The sequence below is a fragment of the Eptesicus fuscus genome, chromosome 9 (assembly GCF_027574615.1).
Source record: "Eptesicus fuscus isolate TK198812 chromosome 9, DD_ASM_mEF_20220401, whole genome shotgun sequence".
NCBI classification, from domain to species: domain Eukaryota; kingdom Metazoa; phylum Chordata; class Mammalia; order Chiroptera; family Vespertilionidae; genus Eptesicus; species Eptesicus fuscus.
In genome coordinates, this window is record NC_072481.1 from 50236479 (window position 1) to 50260517 (window position 24039).

A 24039-nucleotide genomic window follows, 5' to 3' on the forward strand; every position below is an offset into this window, starting at 1 on the left:
TACTGAAATCTGATGGCAATTAAATTCAGGTATTTTTCCAAGCTACTGCATGAACAGGATGCTGAAGGCCATCACTATACAGCATACTGCTACATAAGGACTCTTCCATTCATCAATTCTGGTGCACTTCCAAAATATACCCAACAATCCAGTTTTATTTCTGTCCAGGAGGCTGGGTGCCAAGGATCGGATATAAGCACAGGTACATACAAGCAGCAAGATGACAGTCAACAGACTCTGAGAATTGAAAATGGTAGACAGAGTGAGGCTGGCGAAGCCCCAGCCACATCACCCTTCCGGGCTCGGGGCGGAAAACCTCAGTGAGACTTTAGGGTAGGTCTTTGATCATGGTCCTCCCTGAACTTTATTAGCTTTCTCTCTGGGAACTGACACAGAAATCTCTTTCTGTGACTTTCTTCTTCAAAGAAGCTAAAGGAGTTTATAAATTAGAATGTAGTTATTTAGTCCCTAACCTGATTAGAGTGACTTGATATTAATTTTTTAAAGTGTATTTTTCTTTTCATACATAACCTTGTTTGGAAAAAATAATAGGAATTTAGTTCTTCTCCAATTGCCCTCTCCATTCAAGTTTATTGACATTCTGCTAATGTTACTCTTTATTCCCAGATTAAGTGCCTAGTAATTAAAACCTTTTAAATTAAAAAGCAATTTATAGTGGGTAGTCATGTCCTAGGCCAGTATCTTCCCTGACAAAGATCAACTTCTATCTTAACTGAGCCCAGTGTCTTTTTGCATCTATGATAACACACCTTTGGAATGCCAGGCAACTTGTAACTTCCCTTTTCCCGAACCCCGCAGGGCACAACCAATGTCCCAGGGCAAAACCACAAATTGTTATCATGTTAATTGTTGACTGTTAACTATCCTGTACCCCCTATGTAAAAGAAGCATACGTCTAATCATTTTACTTTTTATCCAACCCCAGAGATTCTCCCGCACCCTGTGCTTTCTCCAACCTCCCCACCTCCCTAATCTATCACCAATGGATTTCATGTAACCTATTTACGTCTCCTCTTTTGATGGGAATTTATAAAACTAGGTGGAAAACAGCCATTCTCCAGAGCATTATCTCAATACGTTGAGATTCTGCTTCCCTGCAAGGCAAATATCGACAGTTTGGCTCAAATAAACTCACAAGAATTCTTTATAGGTTTGAATGTTTCTTACATTAACACTAGAAACAACAAACCTGTATTCCTGACCCAAAAATTTCATGAACATAATTATGGGTTATCTTACATTGCTAAGTATTGAAGTGGTTTGTTATGCTGCAGTGGGAATTGGAGAGTATGTTTTAATATTTATTAAGGCTAGACCTTAATCATTATTCTTTTTCAGAAATTTCTGATTAGTCTTGCTATCTTGGCACATACATTTAAAAAACATTGTAGTACCCCTGAAGTTCCTTTTCAATCAACATGACAGGTAAATATATGTATATAAATATTACATATACAATTTTCTTAAGTTGGCTTGGAAATTATAGAATATTATAGTAATCTTGAAAGTTTTTCTATTAAAAAACAAGATATATGTATATTTATAAAATTTTTTAAAATGTCCCTTAGTAAAATTTAAAAATTTCAGTTATCTAAATCTTGCTAATTACCTGTATAAATGCTATTATATTTTAAAATCATTAATTTTAATCCCTAGCCAGTTTGGCTCAGTGGATAGAGTGTTGGCCTGCAGACTGAAGGTCCTGGGTTCGATTCCAGTCAGGGGCACATCCCCAGTAGGAGGCATGCAGAAGGCAGTCAATCAATGATTCTCTCTCATGTTATCATGTTAATTGTTGATAGGGTAACTCTCTCCCTCTATCTCTCTCTCCCTCTCCCTTCCTCTCTGAAATAAATACAAAATATATTTTTCCAATGTCACCCCAATAAAATAAAATGAAAAAACAACACCTATTAATTTTTACAGTAATGTGGTAGGATCCACCTAAATGAATTTTGTCATTGCTTCTAATGGATTCTTAATTGATTCTCAATCTATCTACCTAAAATAATGTTAAGAAAGTATCTCATTTTATCAAGATTTATTTACTTATTTATTGGTTAAAAGCAGGAATATATGCTGAATTTTATCAATGCCTTTTTGGCATTTATAGAGATGATCACATAAATTTTCTCCTTGGATCTATGAACATGGTGAATTATATTGGAAGATTTTCATTATTTATGCATTTATTCATCAACTTAGTACATATTTACTCAAAGTGCAAAGCACTGTTCTAAGTATTGGGGATACTGCAGTATTTAGGAAATCTAGATATTAAATTTATTGTGGCACAAATCTCACTTGGTTGTGGAAAATTCTTCTTTTTTTTTTTTTCTCTGTGAGGACCCAGGGACTCTAGTCACCCCTCCTGGTCTAGTGTGCACCACTCTGAGGTTCCCTTACTGAGCCACGAAGGCCACTAGTAGGGAAATGGGGCCACATTTTTCCTCTTGTGATGTGAGAAATCCTGATGAGCAGTCACAGGGTGGAAAATGACAGGAGACTCCACCTGTTTGCTTTACTCGGGCTTGACTTGAGAAATTGTCTTAGTCGTTAAGGAGGTCTAATTGTATATGTGACACTTCCACCTCTAGATTGAAAGAAGCTACAACACAACTTCCCTCAATTCAGATTCTGGTTCCAAGGGTGCAGAGCTGTTAGTCTTAGCTGGCGCTGTACTTGAATCTGGTGTGTAGGGTTGAACAAGAGTCATTTGGCCTCTGTCTTTAGGCCCTAAAATTTATCAGGAGAGAGAGACAGTTACAGAAGTCAACATAATACTAGTAAAGGGTAATGGGTGTTTTGATAGATGGTAGGAATACCTAATCCATTCTGGGATCAAAGATAATCTCCCAGAAGATGAGATGCTTAATCTGAGGACTGAAGAATGATGAGGAGTTAGCCTGGTGAAGAGGAAGTAAGGAAGGGTTCCCAGCATGAAGCTAATACATACTGTCAAAGGAGAGTGAATAGTGAGAGATGGGACTGAGAGAGGTAGGCAAAGGCCAGATCATCGAAAATTGTTCTTTAATATTTTGCTGAATTTTATTTGCCAATGTTTTATTTAGAATTTTTTAGGTACTTTCCAAAATGAGTTTAGTCTGTAGTTTTCTATTTTTGTACTATTTCTTGTGGGTTTTGGTATTAATGTTAATCAAGCTTTGGAAAAATAATTTGAAACATTATTCTATTTATTGTCTAAGTGGTCCTTCCTGCTTCCCCTCTTAATGTCTGCTTCTCTATCTATATTTTTTCCTCTCCTTTTCTTCCTCTTTTTCCTTCACTTCCTCCCTCCCTTTTACTTTTTAAAAAATCTGCTTTTTCTCCTCTCTTATATTTCGTTTCCTTCAGCTTTTGCTTTTATTCCTACTTCTAGACTTGACAAATGCTATGAGCAACACCCTAGAAGTTAAGCTAGATAATATGTTCGTATAATAAAACACATATACAAAAAGATAATTAAAGTTAAGCAATTAAGACAAAACAAAAATCAATTAGAAAATATATACCAGTCACCTTGGCTGAGTTTATTACAAGTAGGCACTAATATTAATTTAAAAAAATATTTTTAAAATTGAATTTTAGAAAGAGAGAGTGGGAGAGGGATAAAGAGAAAGAAACATTGATGAGAGAGAAACATTGCTTGGCTGCCTCATGCACACACCCTATTGCGGATTGAGCCCACAACTTTGGCACGTGCCCTGACTGGGAATCTAACCAGTAACTGCTTGGTTAATAGGTTGATGCTCAACCACTGTGCAACACCAGCTGGTCACTAACATTAATTTTTAGTTTTTGAACCCAACAATTGACTACTTCTGGGAATCCATCTGAAAGAGTTAATTGCATATGTACTCAAAGATATACTTGTTTAAGTGAGTTCTCTGAAAACAATCTGTCTTCCAATAGGGAAGTACCGTGAGTAGTTACAACTATAAAAATAACATTCTGTGTTCTATATTATGTGCTAATACATATATTGATATGGGAAAATATTTAAGATGCATTATTACATGGAAAAAAATCAGACCACAAAGCACATGTTTTTTTCTTATATAAAAAATACTATTGCCTGAATGGATAGATGAATAAAGGTATTATGTATGCATGTATATTAGTATATGTATCAATACATTTTTTTTAACTTGCTAGATTTTAGGGAAATCATTGGGAAATCAATCTCCAAATTGTTTTAGTGTTAGAAAAGAATTAATTATATATTTCATAGAATTTGTGGTTCTGAAATTCCCTTTTTACTCCTAGGGATTAAGGATTATAATGTGTAGCAGTGACAGTACCCTGTAATTTTCTCTTTCTGGACACACTTGAAAGCTATATTTTTTAGTCTCCAATGCAGTTAGTTTGAGGCTATGGAATATGGGCAGAAACGATTTAAGCCTCTCCTCAGGTGTGACCTTTAAGAAAGACCGTTTATACCAGCCTTCTCTTCATGGCAACCACAGGGTTCGCATGTTCCTAATGGAGTGTGTACCTAGTGAGAGTTCCTGCATCACTTTTGAAGGAGAGTTAATTAGCCCACACTGATGTGAGGCATAAGAAACTTTTAGTGTGTTGTAAAAATGAGATTGTGGGGTTATTTGTTGCTGTAGCATAGCCTAGTTTATCCTGAATAATATGTATTGAGAAGGTTTCCTTAGAATTAAGAACTTTCTGGCCACATTTGTTTGACAGGAGAAAGGATTTGATTAATTAGTCAGTATGCTACAGAAGCCAATAAAAGAGATTCAGTGGAAAGAAAATTTGGATAAAATTATTCTGCTTTAGAAATTGTGAGAACTTGATATTGGACTTATGACATCTTCAGGGAGAAATTTTATTTGGAACATATCTGAACTTCCAGAGTTGCCAGGAGAATAGATTTTAAGTATGAAGCCAACAGATTCCCCCAGAGGGCTCTTCTTCATGCCATCTACTAGTAAGACCAGACTTGGAGATGTTTTGAGATGCTAGGATGTGTCTCTGAGGAGTTAACTTGGAGGAAAGAAAACATTTAAGATTTGTTATTTGAAACATGGGCAAGATTTTAAGTTTTCCCTGTATTATGACAATTCCTGAATACAAATTTGAATGAACAATTTAAAGTAAAGAGAAAATATTTTAAAATTTCCTACAATTATAAAAACAATTATATAAGCAAATAAGACAAAAAATACTGAACAAAGCTCTTAAGCTGAATACAAACTGTCTAGAAGTTATAATGAAATCAATAGACTGAGCTTCATAAGTCATAAGGTACCAGAAAGGCAAGGAAAAGGGCATGTTGACAAGGAGGAGATAAAAGAGGAGAAAAAATGAAAGAAGGCTGAGGGCTGATTATCCAATGATACTGACATATCTACACTAATAAAAGAGAAATATGCAAATTGACCATCCCTCCACTATGACCACCAGCCAATCAGAGCGAGTATGCAAATTAACCAAACAAAGATGGTGGTTAATTTGCATATGCAGGTGCAGAGTGAAGACTGAAGACAGCATAGAAGGAAGCCAAGCACTGCAGAAGGGAGTGAAGCTGTGGAGAAGCAAGTGGGGTGGCGGAGACAGGAGGGAAGCAAGCGGGGTGGTGGAGAAGCCCTATTCTTGCAGGAATCTTCCTGCAATGGGCCTCTAGTGTGTGTGTGTGTGTATATATATATATATATATATATATATATATATATATATATGAAGTAATATGCAAATTGACCATCACGCCAACACACAAGATGGCTGCCCCCATGTGGTCAAAGATGGCCACCACAAGATGGCTGGCAGGGGAGGGCAGTTGTGGATGATCAGGCCAGCAGGGTAGGGTAGTTAGGGGTGACCAGGCCAGCAGGGGAGAACAGTTAGGGGTGACCAGGCCAGCAGGGGAGGGCAGTTGGGGGGGACCAGGCCTGCAGGGGAGGACAGTTAGGGGAGACCAGGTTGGCAGGGGAGGACAGTTAGGGGCAATCAAGCTGGCAGGGGAGTAGTTAGGAGTCAATCAAGCTGGCAGGGGGGTGGTTAGGGGGTGTTCAGGCTGGCAGGCAGAAGCAGTTAGGGGCAATCAGGCAGGCAGGCAGGTGAGCAGTTGGGAGCCAGCAGTCCTGGATTGTGATGGAGATATCTCAGATAGGAGAGGGTGCAGGCCAGGCTGAGGGACCCCCCCCCCTCTCGTGCACGAATTTTGTAATTTTAATAATAATGATAACAATAATGATGTGCATCTACATAGTTTGCTAGTTTTCCCCTTTTTCCCCCTTCAGAGGGCAATGTCCTCTAACCTATGATAAATACTATGCTAAGTCTTATTTTTCCTTCCCTGTGTCCTCTCTGGAATGTTCTTTGAGCACATGGACTTGTCTCACAACTTCTGACTTCGCTGTGGACTTCCCTCTTGCCACCACCAATCACTGACTTGCACTCCAAGTGATATGTTTATATTATTTTTATGACAAGCCAAGGGCAGATGGAGGAATATAATTACTCTTTTAGTATTCCCAAGACTGGTGCATTCAGATTGAGTAGGATCCTGATTTAAGCCAAGGAATTTAGTTCTTCTCTAATTGCCCTTTCCATTCAAGTTTATTTACATTCTGCTAACGTTACTCTTTATTCCCAGATTTAGTGCCTAGTAACACTCACTAGGAGATGATTGATTAGAGAGAATGAGGGTAAATAAGGAATGTGACATCTACCACTTGGCTAGATTTAGCTGGAGTATGATGCAAATGAGGTCATGAATGTGAGTTTATGCTGGATTAGAGCCAGATGGTTACTCAAAAATATTGTCCCATGACCCTGTAACCTCCCCTTAGACCCACACAGCTGCTTTGCATATGTTGGTGCATCAGAGAAAAATCCTGCCACTAATACACACACACACACACACACACACACACACACACACACACACACATATATTGATTTTAGAAAGGAAGGAAGAGTGAGAGAGAGGCAGAAACATCAATGAGAGAGAAACATCAATTGGCTGCCAGCTGCCTCCTGCACGCCCCCATCGGGGATAGAGCTCTCAACCCGGGCATGTGCCCTCATGGGGAATTGAACCAGCAGACTCTTGGTTCCTCGGTCTATGCTCAACCACTGAGCCACATCAGGCCACGAAAATCCTGCCATTAGTAACAGTTCAGAGAAAGGAGGTGGTGGTTACTAGCACCATTGTGTATCAAAGCCAACTCCATTTATTTTCTCTTCCACAAATTAGGGAACATTACTTCTCATAGGGTAATGAATAAAATGAATTAATGTGTGAGAAAACATCTAAAATAATAGTTAGAAAAACTTTCACTAACTGCTCTTGAAAAGGAGCAAGTTTGCTATGATATTGACATTTGAGCAGAGACATCTTAGAAAGGATTGAAGAATCAGAAGAGTTGTTGGGTTAGAAGGGCTTTAAGGGGCCATCCCATCATGAGATTCTATTATTTTAGCTCTCTCATTTGAAAGATAAAGTATGGAATAGAATGACAAGTAATTTTGCCATGTGGCCATCTCTTACTCATCTTTTGGGATTCAGCTAACACTTCATTTCTTGAAAGAGGACTTCTCAAATACCACTTCGCTATCCACATTCTCTCTCAGATAGCACACTACTGCTCTTATCATAAGTTGCACCTCTATATTTATTTAGTTTTTGATTATTTATTCCATGCCATTACTGTAAAGTAGGTTACAACTACATGAAAGTAAAACCAAGTCTGTTTTACACATGATATATAACCTCCTATCTTATTCACAATATATACAAATATCAAATCATTGTGTTGTATACCTGAAACTAATATAATGTTATATGTCAACTAACATAAAAACAAAACTAAAAATAGTCCAACAGTTTCCCATTTATATGTGACACATCCTAATCAGAAAAGGCATGATTTGTCACTCAGCTGGTGTGGCTCAATGGTTGAACGTTGACCCATGCACCAATTTGATTCCCAGTCAGGGCACATGCCTAGGTTTTGGGCTTGATCCAAAATACTTTTATTTATAAAAAATAAAATTAGCCATTCATTTATTATAATTTTATTTTCATTGGAAAGATTAATTAATATAAAGTTTTCTTATCTGGTTAAATGTTTTTATTTCTACCACTACTTCTATCATTATTCTTGTCAACTTCAGTACCAACAAAAATGATTAATTCAACACACTGGCTGCTGAGGTCCATGATTTTCTTAATTATATCTTTTGTTCTCTCAGCTACCCCTGTTGGAATTATCCTGGATCAGTGTTTTCCACTTCAGATTGTGATGTATTACTAGTCCTTGAAATTAATGTAGTAACTAGAAGTTTAAAATGAGAATGGAATAGAATTTAAAATATCAGAGTATATTTAAGGATAAGCATTGTTTTGTAAAAATATGTATATGTGTACTAAATATCTATGTAACATTTCTTTTGTTTGTGAGGGTTGTGGTTTAAAAAGTTTGTAAAATAGTGCTATCAACATTGTCAACATCAGTAATAGTAGCACCTCTGAAACCTCAATTATAAGCAGCCTACCTTTTTCTATACTGCTTTCTTTCCTTTTTTCTCCTTTACGGTAATCCGTCCACCTGAATGTATTATCCTCAAATTCATTGACTCCAACACTTTTTTCCTGTCCAGTGTTTCCTGCTTTTCACTGTTCTCCTTGTTCAGGTCAGACTCCTTGTTCAAGGGCCTCAACTCCCTTGTTACCCCCTTTTCCTTCTGTCTCACTTAACTGGCAAAACCAATTACCTGCCTGCTCCCCACTGTACCCCATCAGCCTGGAATGCGGTACAAGTTCTGGAGACATACCTTTGCAAACAAGTCTCAAGTAAGGTCTTGCCTCTACTACCCTTCATTGCCTCTTTAACTATCCAGCCATCTTACTAGAGTTCCCTAATCAATCTGCTTTCCGACTCTGAGGCGCTTTCACAGCTTCTCTCTCCATCAGCCACCAATATCAACTACTTCCTCTCTAATTCCCTGTGGTGAATTTACTCATATCCCAAGAAAATAAGAACCCATCACAATGCAACTAAGTTATCTCTCCTCCAAATTTTCATTTCGCTGTACTTTCATTTTTACCCATATGTTCTTTATTTTCCTCCCGTGATTATAGACTGCTCCCACTAAAGCCAAACCTCCCACTTGTCCCTTGACATATATACAGGGACTTTCCCACACGTGCCCTTCATTTCTCTGCTTCATAGTCACAAACAGATCTTAATATTCTAGCTGGAACAAACACTGTGTTTCCCCCCCATTCTTTATGCTTTGTATCTTGCTGGGTAAAATAGCAAAAGGACTGAGTAAGCTGGAGAAGCATGAGTGGTGCTCAGTAGGGCATAATAATATGCTATCATGGGCAGCCAGGTGTAACTCAATGTCATTCTGTGCCTATCAAGGCTCCATAAAGGGAGAAATAGTAAAGGATGGAAGGGGATACATTAGAATACACTTTTACTTCTTAAATGTTCTCACAACTGGTTCTGTATCTATATTATCTATATATATAATAGAGGAATATGCAAATTATCTGGGACACCATCACATCACGACCATTCACAGGGTGGGTGGGGCTGCGGGGCCATGGGGTGGAATTCCGGGTCTAGTGTGATTTCGTCCTGCCCAGGCAGACTCCCCCGTGGCCCCGCAGCTGAATCCTGATGCTGACCTGGGATTTACTAAACTTTACTGGAGCTGCTCCCCACACCCCCACCCCCTGCCCCAGGAATGCACTGCCTGCAGCAGGGTGCCCGGCAGCCTCCTGACAGGCAGGTGGCTGGGGAGAATCAAGTGGGGTGGGGGCTGCAGGGAGCCACGGAGGGGCAGGGTGGCTGGAGCCAAGTTCCCAGGGGTCTGAGGAGAGTGCCTGACAGGAGTCTGGACTGCAAAGAAGGAAGAGGAAGTGGCCACAGGGAGCTCTTTCAATCCCCCTGCACAGACACCCTACCCTAGCCCCCGCCCCCCTGGGGCGATGGGGAGGCTGACTGAATGGGGAGAAGACCCAGCCTCGGGGGTGGCTGCAGCCCGCACCTCTGACTCCCGATTTCTTCCCCCGCCACCCCTCCAGGAGCACCCACAACAATAGCTCACCGACGATGACCCATCAGTGCCCCTGAGGCACCCAGGGACCTCGGCCCGCCATTGCCGGGCCCCCTCCGCTGGGGCCAGGCACACCTCTCCTCCCTACAACTCCAGATCTGGGTGGAGGCAGGCCTGAGCAGCCCCCCAGGGTCAGACCCATCCCCCCCGCCCCAACCGCAGCGGCGCCTTCTCCGCAGCAGAAGTGCACTGAATCTCACCAGGGGCGCTACCCCCCACCCCCTAGCCTGCCTGGCCCTGCCCTGGTCCCTGCCCCACTCCAGGAGATTACAGGTACAGCTGCGAAACAGCCACGTACAATTTAAAGAACGGCACCAAGCAGGAAGGTTTGACAGTTACTCTCTCTTCGGCCTTGCCACCCCCCTAGCACCCTCCTACCGCCCCTCCCCCCCCCCTCCCCCCCCGTCAGCACCTCCAGGGACGACCACCACTACAGGGATGCTGGCCAAAGCCTGCCCCTCCGAGGACTGCGGAACTCTCTGCAAAGCTTCTATAGCTACAGTCCCAGGAAACAATCATGCCCTCCTCCCCCAATCAGCACCTGCTTCCTGCGAGGGTACCCGTGGGCTTAAAAATAACAATCCCTTCCCATTTAGACATCACTTACTTGATGAAACATTTCTAGGTTTATTAGCTCAGAACCTTCTCATGACAACCCAGTGAGGTAGGCGGAGAAGAGATTACAATTCCCATGGTATATGCGTATGTATTCAGAAATGAAGCTCAGCGAGGAAAAGTGTAAAGCCCAGTGGTTCCCAAGGTGCAGCACATGTCCCACGGGGGGTGGGGGGGGGCAATTTGATTTTAAGTGGGGCAATTCGAGAATGAGTTAACAGTGATTTTTTTGCATTTCTTATGGTTCTAGGGGGCCTCATCTACAGTGTATCTTATATAATAAAAAGCTAATATGCAAATGATCGAATGGTGGAATGACTGGTCACTATGATGTGCATTGATCACCAGGGGGCAGACACTCAATGCAGGAGCTGCCCCCTGGTGGTCAGTGTGCTCCCACAGGGGTAGCGCCGCTCAACCAGAAGCTGGGCTCATGGCTGGAGAGCACAGCGGTAGTGGTGGGAGCCTCTCCTGCCTCCATGGCAATGCTAAGGATGTCCAACTGATGGCTTAGGCCCACAAAGCCGTCAGTCGGACATCCCCCCCAGGGCTCCCGGACTGTGAGAGGGCACAGGCCAGGCTGAGGGACCCCTCCCAAGTGCACGAATTTTGTGCACCGGGCCTCTAGTGATTATATAACATGTTTTCCTAGTAAAATTGACTGGCATTTGTGGAAAGCATAACAAGATTTTTCTCCTTGCTCTACAACTCCCGTAGTGTCTTTAAAATATAATCTGTCCTCCCACTTCTTCCCACAGTTATTATCCTGATGTAGAACGCGGAGAGAGTTTAAAGGTCTTTTCTCACTGGGACCTTGACGTACTCATTTGTAGAGTTTACGGGAAAGTAGATCCTTCGTTCTCGTCTGATGCATGTATTTCCATTTCCTGACCTTTTCAAAAATGACACTGTAGTAGCAGTAATTATTGAGAAGGGGAAATAATATGGGCAACAAACTTTGTACCATAATTTGTCACAAAATTGACCTCTCAGTCATCCCTCAAGAGACTCTTCTTAATGACAGGTTCACCTACCTAGGAAAATTCATGGCCTCCAGAATTCCTTGCAAAGCATTGCTGAGAAAAATCTACATTCCATCCCATCTTCTCTAGTATGTGTTAATGATATTTTAGGTTTATATTTTAAAAATCTTTGAAAGTGTTTTCTTATCTCTCATTGCCTTTCATTCTGGAAATGACTTATGAGCTAGATATTGAAATTAATGGGTTAAATTTGGTCAAGTTTCTAATTAAATAGGACCTGGTGGTAGAACACAAATATGAGTATTCTTTTTATATGATTGCATTACTATGTTATGTAGGGGTCCATCAATATTCATCTGTTTGAAGTACCCCTATGACACCAAGGAGAACAATCTTATGTCAAAAGTAATTATGGTTACAGGAATCAACCAATGAATGCATAAATAAGTGGGATAACAAACTGATCTCTCTCTCTCTCTCTCTCTCTCTCAAATCAATGAAAAAAGGACATTAAAAAAGTTATTATGCTTAAATAACATTGACTTAGTTAAGGGAGGAGGGAGATGTCCTAGAGTGTTTTCTAATGAAAGGATGTAGTAAATGAAGACTGTGAAGCAAAGGGAGCTTACAGGTGATCAAGGAGATAAAGCAGGTTAACTAAGGCTGGAGTGAAGCGAGGTAAGCTAAGAGTGGCAGATCAGGCCCCAAACAATGAAGTGAATAGGGAATCTTATAAAGGCATGCTAACATGAGTCTCTAATGTACCTTTAGAAAGAAAATGTTAAATGATCTAATTCCTCACTTTAACTTTAAGAATGATTTAATTCAATGATCTCACTTTAACTTTGAGAAAACTAGAGTCCAAGAGGTTAGGCAACTTACTAAATGCCATAAATCTATTCAAAGCAGAGCTGGGACTAAAATTTAGATCAGATTTATGACCGAGTGCTGATTTTCTTATGCTATTTGGTTGATTTAATTTAGTGGTCCTCAATATTTTCTATTATTGCCAGGTTATTAGAATAATCTGAGTGTTAAAAAATAATAGAAGGCTAAACTCAATCCCAGAGATTGGATTAAATTGGTTTGGGATGGGGCCTGGACATTAGCATACTTTAAAAGTTCACTAGGAGATTCTTTTTAAATTTAATTTAATTTTTCAATTACATATGTCATTCATTATTATTTTGTGCTAGTTTCAGGTATATGGCATAGTGGTTAGAAAATCAGATTCTTTACAAAGTATTCCTCCAATATTTACAGTACTTATTGACTATTCCCTATGCTGTACTTTATATCTTGTGACTATTTTGTAACTATCAATTTGTACTTCTTAATCCCTCCATCTTTTTTTTTTTTAATCTAGTCTTCTAACCCCTTTTGGACTGGCAATCAGTTTGTTCTCTGCATTTATTAGTCTGTTTCTAATTTGTCTGTTGATTTATTTGTTCTTTAGATTCCTTGCATAAGTGATATCATATGTTATTTATTTGTCTTTCTCTGGCTGACTTATTTCACTTAACATAACACCTGTTGCAAATGGTAAGATTACACTATGGCTGAGTAATATTTCATTATATATATATATATATATATATATATATATATATATATATATATATGCACTGCCATTTTTTTTACCCATTTATTGATGGGCACTTGGTTTGCTTCCATAGCTTGCTATTGTAAATAACGCCGCAATGAACATAGGGTGCATATATTCTTTCTAATTAGTGTTTGGGTTTCTTTGGCTACACACCCAGAAGTAGAATTGTTGGATCATAAACTAGTCTCATTTTTAATTTTTTGCAGAACCTCCATACTGTTTTCCATAGTGGCTGCACCAGTCTGCATTCCCACCAATAGTGCATGAGGGTGTCCTTTTCTCCACATCCTCACCAGCACTTATTGTTTGTTGATTTATTGATGATAGCCATCCTGACAGGTGTGAAGTGATATCTCATTATGGTTTAAATTTGCATCTCTCTGATGATTAGTGACATTGAGCATCTTTTTATATGCTTATTGGCAATCTGCATGTCCTTTTTGGAAAAATGTCTATTCAGGTCCTCTGCTCATTCTTTTTTATTAAATTGTTTTTTTTAATATTAAGTTGCATGAGTTCTTTATAAATTTTGAATATTAACATTATTGGATGTATCATTGGTGCATATCTTCTTCCATGTGGTAAGTTGCCTTTTTGTTCTGTTAATGGTTGTCTTTGCTGCGCAAAAACTTTAGTTTGAGGTAGTCCCATTTTTTCTTCTTCTTTTGTTTCCCTTATCTGAGGAGATATATCAGGAAAAATATTGACAAGAGAGATGTTCAAGATTTTACTGTCTACATTTTCTTCTAGGAGTTTATGGTTTTGAGCCTAATATTTAAGTCTTTAATCCATTTTGAGTTTGTATATACATATATGACATTACATATTTATATACTATAGTGTGTATATTATAAATGTATATATGGTGACACACAAAATCAATTGAAAGAAAATGTGAATATAATCAGTAAATATGATTTTGTTACTTAAAATTATTACATTCTGTCAAATGTTTGGTGGGTTGTTTTGGCTTGAAAAAGAGTGCCGCATAAAAGTTAATTTTAAACCTTTAAATATCTTTTCTTATAACTGTAAATAGAAGAAAGCAAGGGACATTGGCAGGTGAGTTTTTATTGGGGGAAGGAAAGGGGCTCTGTTGTGGGAATCCCCTGGCCACCAGAGGGCAGCAACAGATTCTTAGAAAAGTGCAAAAGCCAACAGTGTTCAGAAAGAAAAAGCGAGTATCCACCAATGGATCTAAGATTGATCTTATTAGTTCCACACTACTTATTGCTCAAGCTATCTTCCGGACCTTCTGTGAGCGATGGTTGGTATTTACAGATCCAACAAACCATTGCCTTATTCCATTGATTCATTATATTTATGTATACATTATAATGTGAAAATACATTCTTGAATCAAACCTTATTCTTTTTATTTATCAAATCTCTTCCTTAAAATAACCACATTACCAGGTGTAAAGGCAGTAAATATCTTCAATGACCTAGTCTTGAGGTAGTGTACATGCTTTTCTGGAGACATTCAAATGACCACTTTCCCACCAAAGTTAAAATCATATATAATGAAAGCCTAATATGCTAAGTGTCTGGTCATCCAGTTGTCTGTTTAACCAATCAAAGCATAATATGCTAATGATATGTGAAGGCTGCTCAACTGCTCGCTATGATGTACACTGACCATCAGGGGGCAGATGCTCCAACCGGTAGGTTAGCTTGCTGCTGGGGTCCGGCTGATTGGGACTGAGAGAGACAGGCTGGACATGCCCTGGAGCCCTCCTATGGTCTCTCCCGGCTGGCCAACCTCCCACATCCCTCCCCCGCCTCGATAGTGCACCGGTGGGGTCCCTTGGCCTGGCCTACACCCTCTTGCAATCCAGGACCCCTCAGGGGATGTCAGAGAGCCAGTTTTGACCTGATCCTGCAGGCCAGGCTGAGGGACCCCACTGGTGCAAAAATTCATGCACTGGGCCTCTAGTAAATAAATAAAAGCTGGAAACACTCTTCAGACTCAGGGAAAACCAAGCTTTCTATGCAGCCCTTATGTTGCCCAAAGTTTTCAGAGCTACCATGACAGCTGAACTTCAAAAACATCTTCTCTTGCTGTTGGTAGGAGATGGTCATTTGTGCTCCTTACAGGTGGCAAATGGTTCTTGGAGGATTGCTTTTCCATCTGGCCCAGCTCCAAGCCAGTGGAGGGTACCAATGCACTAAATATTCCTCAGTTCAGGTCCCTAACTAACCAACCTTAATTTGTTGCTGTGCAACTGATGGTTCCCCATCATTTACCTAAGGTGTGATAGCAGATTCCCAGGTAATCACATGCCTAATAACTTCTAAGGGTTTTTTGTTGTTGTTGTTGTTGTTATAGCCAGATACCAGGTAATATATTTCAACCTCACCAAGCAGCCATGTGTTAAATAGCCTTATTTAAGATTATTATAGATGGATGGAGGCAAATATTGCATGGATTTTTTTGTCTTAAGAAAACATGATAATGGTGCTAATTAAGAAGTATCTTGGAAGCACTTCTTGGAAATTATCAGAGGGAGATAGATGATATGCATTAAAGTTGTTGCCAATGCAATGGATTTCTTCTTGGCTGATGATAGGACATAATAGGAGTTCAACCTTTGGATAATGGATCTTCAAGTTCACAGCAAATCAGTGTTTACAAGTTGCTATCATTAGAGAAGTCTATTTGCTTGTCCTTGGTTCTGTAGGAAAGGTAAAATTATAGTTACTCCAGGAGAAGGTAATAATGACAAAGTCTGTCAACATTAGGACAGAAACAGCACCGTTTCTATCTTCCTAAGACAAGCTACTGAACAAACATCTAACACTGCATTGTAATGTCTAGTGTCAGTACTATTTACTTCTAAGCTATTTAACCTATAGCATGCATATTTTGAATTCTAAAAAGGAAAAGAGTTTGATAAAAATTTACTACTCTGCTTCTACCATTAAAATGTCCCCCATTTTAATGGCCACAGTTAAAAGTCAGGACATGGCAGGTTTAACACTGCAGTGACTTAAGGTGTTAGGGGCCTGGTAGTTTTAGACACTGGGGTAGTTTATTGTGCTGGATAAAAACAACCTTATAGTAAAACAACTTTATACTCCAGTAAAACAACTTTCTACCAAAACAACTTTTGCCAAGTCTTCCCTTTTAATAAGCATGCTGCATCACTATTAAAGCAGAAGTTGATAGAGGCTTAGGGAAGAAGGAAACATTTTATTGAATTCTTCAAGGATTCAGGTAATAGTTGAGTAGAAGATAGAGAAAGTAAAAATCAGGGTTTGAGTTTAAATCAGCAGAAATTTTAAGTCCCACTGAAGTGTAAAACTCCAATTTCTATCCCAGGTTTTACAACAGTCAGGAAATCTCTTTGACTCTCCCCAATGAGTGTATTTCTTTCTATTTTAAGGTTGATGTTGGTAGTATATTAAAAGACTTAAACAGAGATGTTAATAAAGAATACAGTAATTTGTGCATGGATGGGGAAATTTCAATCATACTTCCCCACTCTCTCCCAAGGGTGGAATAAGTTAAGTGGATTTTGAGACATTGAAGAAGAACTGGCAAAACCAGGCATTTTATTGCATTATTTTTTGTACCAATTCTCTTCATCATAATTCTTCCACTAGGTTTTTACCTTAAGTAAGCTGTCAAAATCTGATAGGACCCAGTTTCTTTATTTGTAAAATGAGGGTGTCTAACAACCTCTGTCTCCTTTAGCTCTAACTTTTATGGCCCTCCGTAGATATTTTTCTCCACTTACATCTCTTAGGGTATTTCTTCATTTTTTTTAGAGGAAATTAAATCTATAATAATAAAAGATAATATGCTAATTAGACTGGACAGCCGAACCACCTTCTGGACATCCTTCTGGACGACCTTCCAAACGAAGCCTGGGCTTCGAGAGCCGAGGCAGCCACCATGGCTGCGAGAGCTGAGCCCCTTGAAGGAATTTCGTGTATCGGGCCTCTAGTATATACATAAAAAATAAAATATTAATTTATACATAAATACTAAAACATAATTACTAAATAAATAAGTAAATACTTTAAAGGTATTTCTTGGCAAATTTAGAAAACTTAAGTATGGGGGGTTTAACTTAATGTATTTGGATATGAGTAACTGATATGTTTTTAATGAATAAATAAATCTACCAATTTATAAGACATGCATTTCCTGTTCTGACATATGGAAAACAACCATAGATTCTAAGCAGACAAAAAGGAAGAATTAGATTCAAGATAAGGGCATTTCATTCCCCTGGGAGAGTATGTAAAAGGAAAAGCTAAAAGCAAGATAAATAATTTGAGAAAATTTCTTGAAAGCATTGTAAGATATTTTGAGTATCTGAATTATTGGCTAAAAACACCAAATCACAGACAGAAATTAAATTTGGAAAATAAGCCTGGGAAACAGATTCTGTAATTACATGAGGGAAAATTTAAGAATGCCTGGACAATTCAAGAATTCTTATAGAAACACATAAGTTATAAAAAGGTTTTAGACTAGGGAAAATAGATGCATAAAATGATGCTTCTGGCACAGCTCTGGGGGAGATAAATTGTTTCTGCTTACGATTTTTAGGAAGAAGGCAATCCTAGTGGGAAGATACTCTGCTCCTCCAGGAAGACACACCTTACCAGTATGTTAAATCAAAGGCTCTTAACCTGTGGTTCATGGATGCTCTAACTGATATATCAATAGGTAAGGAAAATCCACATGAATCCCCTGAAATTATATGCAAATGTATGTATGCATTTTTTATGAAGAAAAAAATCAATGGTTTCAATAGGTTGATAAAGATATTTGTGATCCTTCAAAGTTCAAGAAACTGCTCTAAATGGGTATTTGGAAAGTTCTGATCTTTAGATTCTTAGGATTTTTTAAAATTTGAATATCCCCCAAATGTTGGTAAGTGGTAGAAATGTCAGAACATTTTAAATCACAAACATAAGGAAATTTAACCTGCCCCAAGGATGTAAGAAGATAGCAAGGGGAGTCCAGACTGGCAATCAGCACTCAAAGACACCATTCAAGAGTGGTGCAGAGGGGCAAACATAAAACAATAAAATCCTTTTCTGGACCAGTGAGCAGAGTTCTGGAGCTCAAGATTGACTTTATGAGGGTCCTTCAGCTACCCATTTTAGCCACATCTGCTTCCTTATCTGTGAAATGGGGACACTGCTGTATGGTTAGTCAGACTTCACCAGAATGAGAAATTCCACATGAGTAGATTTTTCAGATAACTGCAGCATACTTCTTTCAGCCCTAGATGATGTATATTTTAGCTGTTTGGGATGAAATGCTTTCTAAATATTTTATCTCCTGAAGTCAAGTAAACTAAATAGTAATGAGAATAATAGCTAATATTTATTTGGATGCTTACTGTGTCCCAGGTTCTTTTCTAAGCATTGTATGTAGTTTATATCACTTAACTCTAACAATAATCCCATAAGGTAGATCCCCACATATGGAGAAATTGAGGCATAGTGATAAAATAACTTACCTAAGGCTATATAATCAGAGAAGAATTGGATCTAGGATTAAAATTCAGGACCTAGCTCCAGAGCTGAGCTCTCAGTCACAATGCCAAGATGAATGCCAGCTCATTTCTCTTCGATCCCTTGAGGCTTTCATGATCTCAGTAGCACCGAGGCGTATGGCATTATTTATGACAAAATTAAATAGCTCAGGTTGGGTGTAGTTTGAGTTATTCTTTTTCTTTTTACAATTTCAGCATCCTCCTTACTGTCTGACTTCATCTGTAATATCTCATAACTGGCACTTTGCCTGACTATAGCTCTGTCACCCATACTTACTGTCACTCTTCTCATTAGCATCTTTAGGAAGCTGGAGAATTGGATAGCCATGACTATTAGATTTGTCACTAAACTTGAAGTAAAAAGCCTCTAAGTGAGCATCTGAGGTCACCTCTATGAAAAAGGTGCTTCATAGACCCTTTTAAACAGACAAAGACCTCCTCAGAGTCTTCTAAGGGGCTGCCTCACAGACCCTTCCCATTAAATAACAGGATTTCTAAAATTGTAAGGATGTTATTTTACAGAAGCTTCACAGGGAACCGGAGGAAAGAGGAATTAACAACGATTTTTGGGTATAATTTTTGTATAATGCAGTAGGTTATAAATTTATATCTTAAAAGTCTATACTATTAAAAAAATTATATCAGTGAAAAAATGCTCAAAGTCACTAATCATCAGAGAGATGCAAATTAAAATGACAATGAGGTATCACCTTACACCTATCAGAATGGCTACCAACAACAAATCAACAAATGACAAGTGCTGGCAAAGATGTGGAGAAAAGGGAACCCTAGTGCACTGCTGGTGGGAATGCAGACTGGTGCAGCCATTATGGGAAACAGTATGGAGTTTCCTCAGAAAATTAAATATGGAACTACCATTTGACCCAGTGATCCCACTTCTAGGAATATATCCTAAGAAACCCAAAATACTAATCAGAAAGAATGTATGCACCCCTATGTTCATTGCAGCACAATTTACAATAGCTAAGATCAGCCCAAGTGCCCATCAGGAGATGAGTGAATGAAAAAAGCTGTGGTACATTTACACAATGGAATACTATGCAGCAGTAAAAAAGAAGAATCTCTTACCCTTCAAGATAGCATGGAGGGACCTGGAGAATATCAAGCTTAGTGAAATAAATCAGTCACAGAAAGATGAGCATCACATTATCTCACTCATATGTGGAATCTAATTAACAAAATAAACTGTTGAACTGAGTGGATCCAGAGATAGGGAATCCTGGAACAGAGTGCAGAATCTTGGAGGGAAGGTGGGGGAGGGTGGGTGGGTGGGAGATAATCAACCAAAGACCTTGTATGCATATTTGCATAACCCCTGGGCACAGACAATAGGATAGTGAAGGCCTGGTATAGGGGGTGGCGGGGGTGGGCTGGAGGAGATCAATGGGGTGAAAAGGGGACATATGTAATACTTTCAACAATAAAGATGTATGAAAATAAATAAATAAATGCATACAAGTATATACAATAAAAATAAGTTAGAGTATAAAAAGTTAAAGAAAGCAATTGTAAGGACAATAAAATGTTTGATTCCATTTATATGAAACTAGAGGCCCGGTACATGAAAATTTATGCACTGGAGAGGGGTCCCTCAGCCCGGTGTGCCCCCTCTCACAGTCCGGGAACCCTCAGGGGTGGGAGGCGACCCGGTGATCAGGGGAAGGCGACGCCCCATCACACCTGTGCTGCTGCCATGGCCGGCAGCGCAAGACTCGGCTGGCCCTGGTTACCTGAGACTTGGGTGACCCTGGGCGGCTGGGCAGCTGCCATCTGAGGCTTGCCTGCACCTCGGGCTGGTCCTGGGTGGCTGGGAGGCGGAGGGACCTGGGGGACTCCAGAGGCAGCCTGCTGCCCCGGCGGGGCTGAGGGGACTGGGCGCCGCCATCTTGTGGCTGTGGGCACCACCATCTTTGAGGGTGTGGCAGTCAATTAGCATATTCCCTCCTTATTGGCTGTGGTCACCACCATCTTTGTGGCAGAATGAGGCTCAATTAGCTGAGGGTCCATATTTATTAGATAGGATATCCAGAATAGGCAAATTTATAGAGGTAGAAAATAAATCGGTGGTTGCTGAGGGTTGTGTGGTTTGAAAGGAAATGAGGAGTGACTGCTAATGGGTGTAAAGTTTCTGTTTGGGAGGTGAAAATTTTCTAAAATTGATTGTGGTGATAGTTGCACAACTCTGTAAATATATTAAAAACCATTGAATTGTGTACTTTAAACAGGTGAATTGTATGATATGTGAATTATAGATCAATAAAACTGTTATTTTTAAAATAATTGTATTGTCTCTAGCCAGTTTGGCTGAGTGGTTAGAGTGTTGGCCTGTGGACTGAAGGTACCTAGGTTTGATTCTGGTCAAAGGCACATGCCTGGGTTTCGGGCTCGATCCCCAATGTGGGGTGTGCAAGAGGCAGCCAATCTATGATTCTCTCCCATCATTGATGTTTCTATCTCCCTCTCCCTTTTCCTCCCTGAAACAAGAAAAAAAAATCCTATATAATAAAAAGCTAATATGCAAATTGTCCCCTCGACCAGAAGTTTGACCAAGGGGCGGGGCCGGCCGGCCAACCTCTCACATCCCCTCTACCCAGCTGGATTGGCCTGGCCGGACCCCACCCGTGCACAAATTCATGCACTGGGCTTCTAATATATATATATATATATATATATATATATATATATATATATATATATATATATTCATATTGGCTTGGACTGAAATGGTAGTATAAGAAGAGACCTTTAGGTGCTTGATCTTTTTTAAAAAAATATATTTTATTGATTTTTTTTACAGAGAGGAAGGGAGAGGAATAGAGAGTTAGAAACATCGATGAGAGAGAAACATCGATCAGCTGCCTCCTGCACATTCCCCACTGGGTATGTGCACGCAAGTAAGGTACATGCCTTTGACCGGAATCAAACCTGGGACCCTTGAGTCCGCAGGCTGATGCTCTATCCACTGAGCCAAACCGGTTAGGGCTAGGTAACTGATCTTTTATAGGCTAAGGAAACTATTCAAGTTAGCTAAAAATGTAGGCTACTCTTTATAGGGGGGAGGGGGAAATAACCCAGAAGGCAAAACTAAAACCCAAGAGGGTGAAATCCAGAGCTGTAGAAAATTAGTCCAAGGGAGCAATACTGGGCTTTAATCAGGGAACTAACAGCAGGATCGTACCCGTAGAGACTTTCAACATTGCTGTACACCAGTTCCTGCTTTCCTGTCTCCAGTTCCCTTGTTCTTGAATGAGCCATCTACAGTGCTTTTCTTATTTGTATATTTGTATATGGGGCAGGTGCGGCAGATAACTTGTCTCTATAGGTCAGAGGTCTTCAGACAAAGAAGAATCCTACACAGTCCATATCTGAAGAATCACACACGAATAACCTCATTTACACTCAGATCTGTTTAATTTAGTTGATCAACTCTTAGATCTTGAGCTTGATGCCATGCCCCGGCCAGCGGGGTCTTCTAACGGGGGTACCGAGGCGGCGCACCTAAGAGAATGAGAGACAGACAAGGGACGCAAAGAATGGAGGCAAGACAAAGGGGTTTCTGATCAAGCCTCGAAATTTTATTTTTTACAGCGCTCCTTATATGTGGTTTCTAGAGGGGTGGGGGCTGACCCTTAGATAATCGGCTAAAGTCGTAAAGGGTGCTGACTATAGATAAAGGGTGTGGCGGTTGAAGGGTGGCTACAGAAGGAATGCTTTGTCCTCAGGCAAGAGGAAGTGGGCCTAGTTTCAGTAATTTACTGAAGTAAGGTCAGAGTTAATCCTCGACCAGCTCTTGGCTCCTGACAATGCCATAATGGGTTGAAACTTTTGAAGAGTTTTTGAAGAGGGGGAGCAGAATTTGCATGCAGGAGGGATGTAATTTGTTGTGGCCAGAGGGCAAACTGTGTGTATTTTATTTTTCAAAGAGGCTACAATAATATTTTCTGCCCCAAAACGTTCTTCTACAAGCTTGCCATTTCCCCGTAAAGACATGGAGCTTGCCTTTGAATTGGGCCGGCCGTGACTCACCTATAACCAACAGAATGTGGCAGAAAAGAGGCTGCATGATTTAAAATAGCAAGGTCATAGAAAGCTATGTAACTTCTTCCTAGTTTACAAAAACACTTTCTCTTGAATACTTTAGCTACCACATACATAACCCAATTGTTTTAAGGCCATTATGCTGTGAGGCAGCCTAAATTAATCCATGCTAGAGACCACATGGACAGGCTTCAAGATTACATGAAGAGAGAAAAGGGTCTGAGAGCCCTCAGCTCTTCTAGCCCCTTGTGGTTTTGATACTGGTCATGGTCTAATTGCAACTGCATAGAAGATCACAAGTCAGGACCTCATAGGTGAACCCTTCCTGAAATTCCAGAACACAGACAGTGTGAGAGATAACAATTGATGTTCTTCTAGGCAACTATGTTTTGGGGTGATATGCAGCAATAGACAACTGGAACCTGGACAATAGCCTTTGGGAAAACTTAAATCTATAGAAATACAGGTAGCAATCCTATATAACAAAAGCCTAATATGCTGAGTGTCCAGTCATCCAGTTTTCTGTTCAACCAATCAAAGTGTGATATGCTAATGATATGCTAAGGCCGCTCAACTGCTTGCTACGACATGCACTGACCACCAGGGGGCAGACACTTGACCAGTAGGTCAGCTTGCTGCTGGGGTCTGGTCAATTGAGACTGAGCGAGATGGGCTGGACATGCCCTGGAGCCCTCCCACAGTCCCTACTCAGCCCCCATCGATCGTGCACTGGTGGGGTCCCTTGGCTTGGCCTGTGCCCTCCTGAAATCCAGGACCCCTCGGGGGATGTTGGAGAGCCGGTTTCAGCCTGATCCCACACAATGAAGGAGCTGCCCCCCAGTGGTCAGTGCACTCCCACAGGGGAAGCGCCACTCACCCAGAAGCCAGGCTCACAGCTGGTGAGCAAAGTGGCAGTGGCAGGATCCTCTGCTGCCTCTGTGGCAGCGCTAAGGATGCACAACTGCCTGCTTAGGCCCCCTCCCCAGCCATCAGTCGAACATCCCCTGAGGGGTCCTGGACTGCAAGAGGGCACACACCGGGCTAAGAGACCCCCCCACCCTTCGAGTGCACAAATTTTATGCACTGGGCCTCTAGTATAAAATAAAGAATGCGAAGTAGAGTTGGTAATCAAATTACTAGTTTGCATAGGCATG

At 40.2% G+C, this 24039-nt stretch overlaps 1 protein-coding gene and 1 pseudogene across 1 annotated transcript; one reads left to right on the forward strand and one right to left on the reverse strand.

Moving 5' to 3' along the window:
* On the reverse strand, nt 1-1441 carry LOC114230808 (protein kish-A-like). Its single transcript, XM_054721323.1, has 2 exons — nt 1416-1441; nt 1-268 (listed from the first exon to the last, which is right to left on the reverse strand). Exons 1-2 carry the CDS (start codon nt 1439-1441, stop codon nt 43-45), a joined length of 252 nt encoding a protein of 83 aa, XP_054577298.1. The 3' UTR covers nt 1-42.
* Nucleotides 1440-24039, forward strand: part of LOC129150310 (40S ribosomal protein S18-like) — a 27683-nt pseudogene continuing 5083 nt past the window's right edge.

Bases quoted from the DNA above. Each gene is read 5' to 3' on its own strand.
- LOC114230808 (XM_054721323.1), bottom strand. From the start codon at position 1,441: ATGTTGATTGAAAAGGAACTTCAGGG. The intron at 269-1,415 runs GTACTACAATGT...GGGCTTCGCCAG, and splicing joins ATTGAAAAGGAACTTCAGGG to CCTCACTCTGTCTACCATTT.